Raw genomic sequence first — 3,150 nt, forward strand, 5'->3', positions numbered from 1 at the left:
AAACAAACAAACAAAAAAAGGGATGGGGTTTCTCTATGTTGGTCAAGCTGGTCTTGAACTCCTGACCTCAGGTGATCCGCTCGCCTCGGCCTCCCAAAGTGCTGGGGTTACAGGCGTGAGCCACTGAGCCCGGCCCCCAGAACAATTTTTTAAAACTATGTACCAGAAATCTTTTAAAATTAGTTCATAGAGAGCAGCCTTATACTTTCAAATGACTTTATAGAATTCCCTTGCATGGAAATGCCGTATTTTACTTAAAACGATTTACATAATATATATAATTTAGGTAATATAAACCCTTTGGTGAACATACAGTCTAGTTCTACATTTTGACTGTTATAAATATGCTGCATTTATTTTATTTTATTTTTGAGATGGAGTTTCAAAACTGATCTTGTCACTCAGGCTGGAGTGCAACGGCATGACCTTGGCTCATTGTAACCTCCGCCTCTTGGGTTCAAACGATTCTCCTGCCTCAATCTCCTGAGTTGCTGGGATTACAGGCATGCACCACCATGCCTGGCTAATTGCTTGTATTCTTAGTAGAGACAGAGTTTCACCATGTTGTACAGGCTGGCCTCGAAATTCTGACCTCAGGTAACCTGCTTGCCTTGGCCTCCCAAAGTGCTGGGATTATAGGCATGAGCCACTGCGCCCCGCCTTAGTTTTTTTTTTTTTTTAAGTTTTTGTAGAGATGGGGGAGTTTTACTGTGTTACTACCTGAACGTAAATGCTATTTTCTTTTTCTTTTCTGTTTTTTTTTCTTTTCAGCCTCCTGACTGGCTGGATTACAGGCACTCAACACCACGCCTGGCTAATTTTTGTATATTTAGTAGAGACGGGGTTTCATCATGTTGGCCGGGTTGGTCTTGAACTTCTGACCTCAGGAGATCTGCCCATCTTGGCTTCCCAAAGTGCTGGGATTATAGGTGTGAGCCACCTTGCCTGGCTCTTACTGTCATTTTAATACCACTCTCCCTCAGGGTGACCAACCCATCCAATTTGTCTGGGACCATTCTGGTTTCAGCACTGAAAGTCCTGTGTTCCAAGAAACACCCACCTCTCCTCCATTCTGGGCAAACAGGGACTGCTGGTCAACCCGCACTCTTTGGTTATAAGTGAGGCTGAGTGTGTTTGCCCGTGGTCACAGAAAGAAGGGATCTTGGATGAGGAAGTATTACAGGATGATTTTTTTTTTTTTTTTTTTTTTNTTGTTAAAAACACTTTTTTTTTTTTTTAAAGAGATGAGGTCTTGCTGTATTGCACAGGCTGGTCCCTAACTCCTGGGCTCAAGTGACCTTCCCGCCTTGGCCCCCCCAAAGTGCTGGGACTACAGGTGTGGGCCTCTGTGCCTGGCCAGGACCAGATTTGATAGAGGAGGAAAAAGGGCTTGCACTTATAAGGTGCATGACGGCTTCAGCTCTCTGCAGAGTCTCAAGGAAGCTCTGACAACCTTAAGCAGAGGCCGTTTTACATGTGCAGACACAGTGGCATAGAGAGGTGAGGCGTGGCCAAGGCCACGTACCTGAGAAGAGACCGAGGCGGGATTTGAATCTCAGCCTGCATGTTGGAAATAGATGCTGAGTGCCGCAAAGAAAAAGCAGCACTGAGACAATGGATCTTTCAGCGACGCAATTTTTACTTCCTGGACTGCAGGAAGGGTACCTTCACTAGCCACCTTGCCACGAGAGTACAAAGAACAAAGGAAAACACACAAATGTATCCCTTATGCATTTGGGGTCGTCCTCACTGCTGTGTCTGATCTCCATTGGTTGGAGCCAGACCTCACAATTTAAACTAAAACCCGATTGGCTACCAGCTTAAAACTTTTCTAAGCAGGTCAAAGCAATGGAGAGCTGGGACATGCCTGTGAGCGCGTCCAGCACAGATATCCTGGTTAAAGTACAAGGACATAGAATGTACTAGGTGCCTGTAAGCATGGCATGTCTAACAGCTACATAGGATAGGGCTTAACAAAGTTATTAGCACACTTATTCTTTACCAAGAAAGGAAACTTGAAAAAGGAACTTCTCTGCTTGCCCCACCGCATGTCACCACGTGAGTCACTGGTAAGTAAGCGAGCATCCCTCCGCTTCTCTTGCAGGCCCCTGACTTGGGCCTCAGTGTCCCCGAAGATCATGATGGCGTATATGAACCCGGGGCCCCACTATTCCGTCAACACCTTGGCCCTCAGTGGCCCCAGTGTGGATCTGATGCACCAGGCCGTGCCCTACCCGAGTGAGTACATTTGTTTCTCTTGGCACCCCGGGCTGGCCCCATCTCTTGGAGGGCCTCTGGGGTCCCTTTGCCTGCAGGAAGAAGGCAGTCACGGGGGTGACCTTGGGGCCATACACCAGCTCTCTGGGTTCATTTGAAATGCGTCACCTGGGAATGTAGGAAAGCACGGATAGTCCTAGAAATTTAGGATAGAGGTTCCTTTTGGGGTGGGGAGGAGGGGATGCAATCTGGAAGGGAAATCGAGGAATTTCATCTGTTAGCGACACTTTATTATTCATTTATGTTTCAGAGACAGGGTCTCACTCTGTCTTCTAGGCTGGAGTGCAGTGGTGTGACCATGGCTCCCCACAGCCTTGAACTCCTTGGCTCAAGGGATTCACCCACCTCAGCCTCCGGGGTAGCTGGGACTGCCGGGGTGGAAATTGAGACTAGGCAACAAACGTTTTTTTTATTTTTTTATTTTTTTTTTATTTTTGAGACAGGGTCTTGCTTTGTTGCGCTCTGTGAAGTACAATGGTGCAATCACGGCTCACTGCAGCCTCGAACTCCTGGGCTCAGGCCATGCTCTTGCCTCAGCCTCCCGAGTAGCCAGGACTATAGGTACATGCCACTACACCTGGCTCACTTTTCCAGTTGTTTGTAAATTGTGCGGGATCTGGATTAATAAAAAAGCATAGAAAAAAATTATTATATTTTTTTGTACAGATGGGGTCTCCCTGTGTTGCCCAAGCTGGTCTCAAACTCCTGGGTTCAAATAATCCAACTGCCTCAGCCTCCCACAGTGCTGGGATTACAGGCATGAGCCACTGCACCTGGCCTGCAAAGCCTTCTTTGTTTCTTTTTCCTTCCTTCTTTCCTTCCTTCCTTCCTTCCCTCCCTCCCTCCCTCCTTCCTTCCCTCCCTCCCTCCCTC

The 3,150-nt window shown here is 47.3% G+C and overlaps 1 protein-coding gene across 1 annotated transcript in view; it reads left to right on the forward strand.

The window, feature by feature from the left end:
- The window catches only part of CRX (cone-rod homeobox), a 19,457-nt gene that overhangs the window by 10,873 nt on the left and 5,434 nt on the right, over window positions 1-3,150 (forward strand). The window contains exon 2 of the mRNA XM_017500598.2: window positions 2,105-2,238. Coding sequence (XP_017356087.1) covers window positions 2,139-2,238 — 100 coding nt within the window. The 5' untranslated portion in view covers window positions 2,105-2,138. The remainder of the gene's footprint in view (window positions 1-2,104; window positions 2,239-3,150) is intronic.

Source organism: Cebus imitator, unplaced genomic scaffold (assembly GCF_001604975.1).
Source record: "Cebus imitator isolate Cc_AM_T3 unplaced genomic scaffold, Cebus_imitator-1.0 Scaffold266, whole genome shotgun sequence".
Lineage (NCBI taxonomy): Eukaryota > Metazoa > Chordata > Mammalia > Primates > Cebidae > Cebus > Cebus imitator.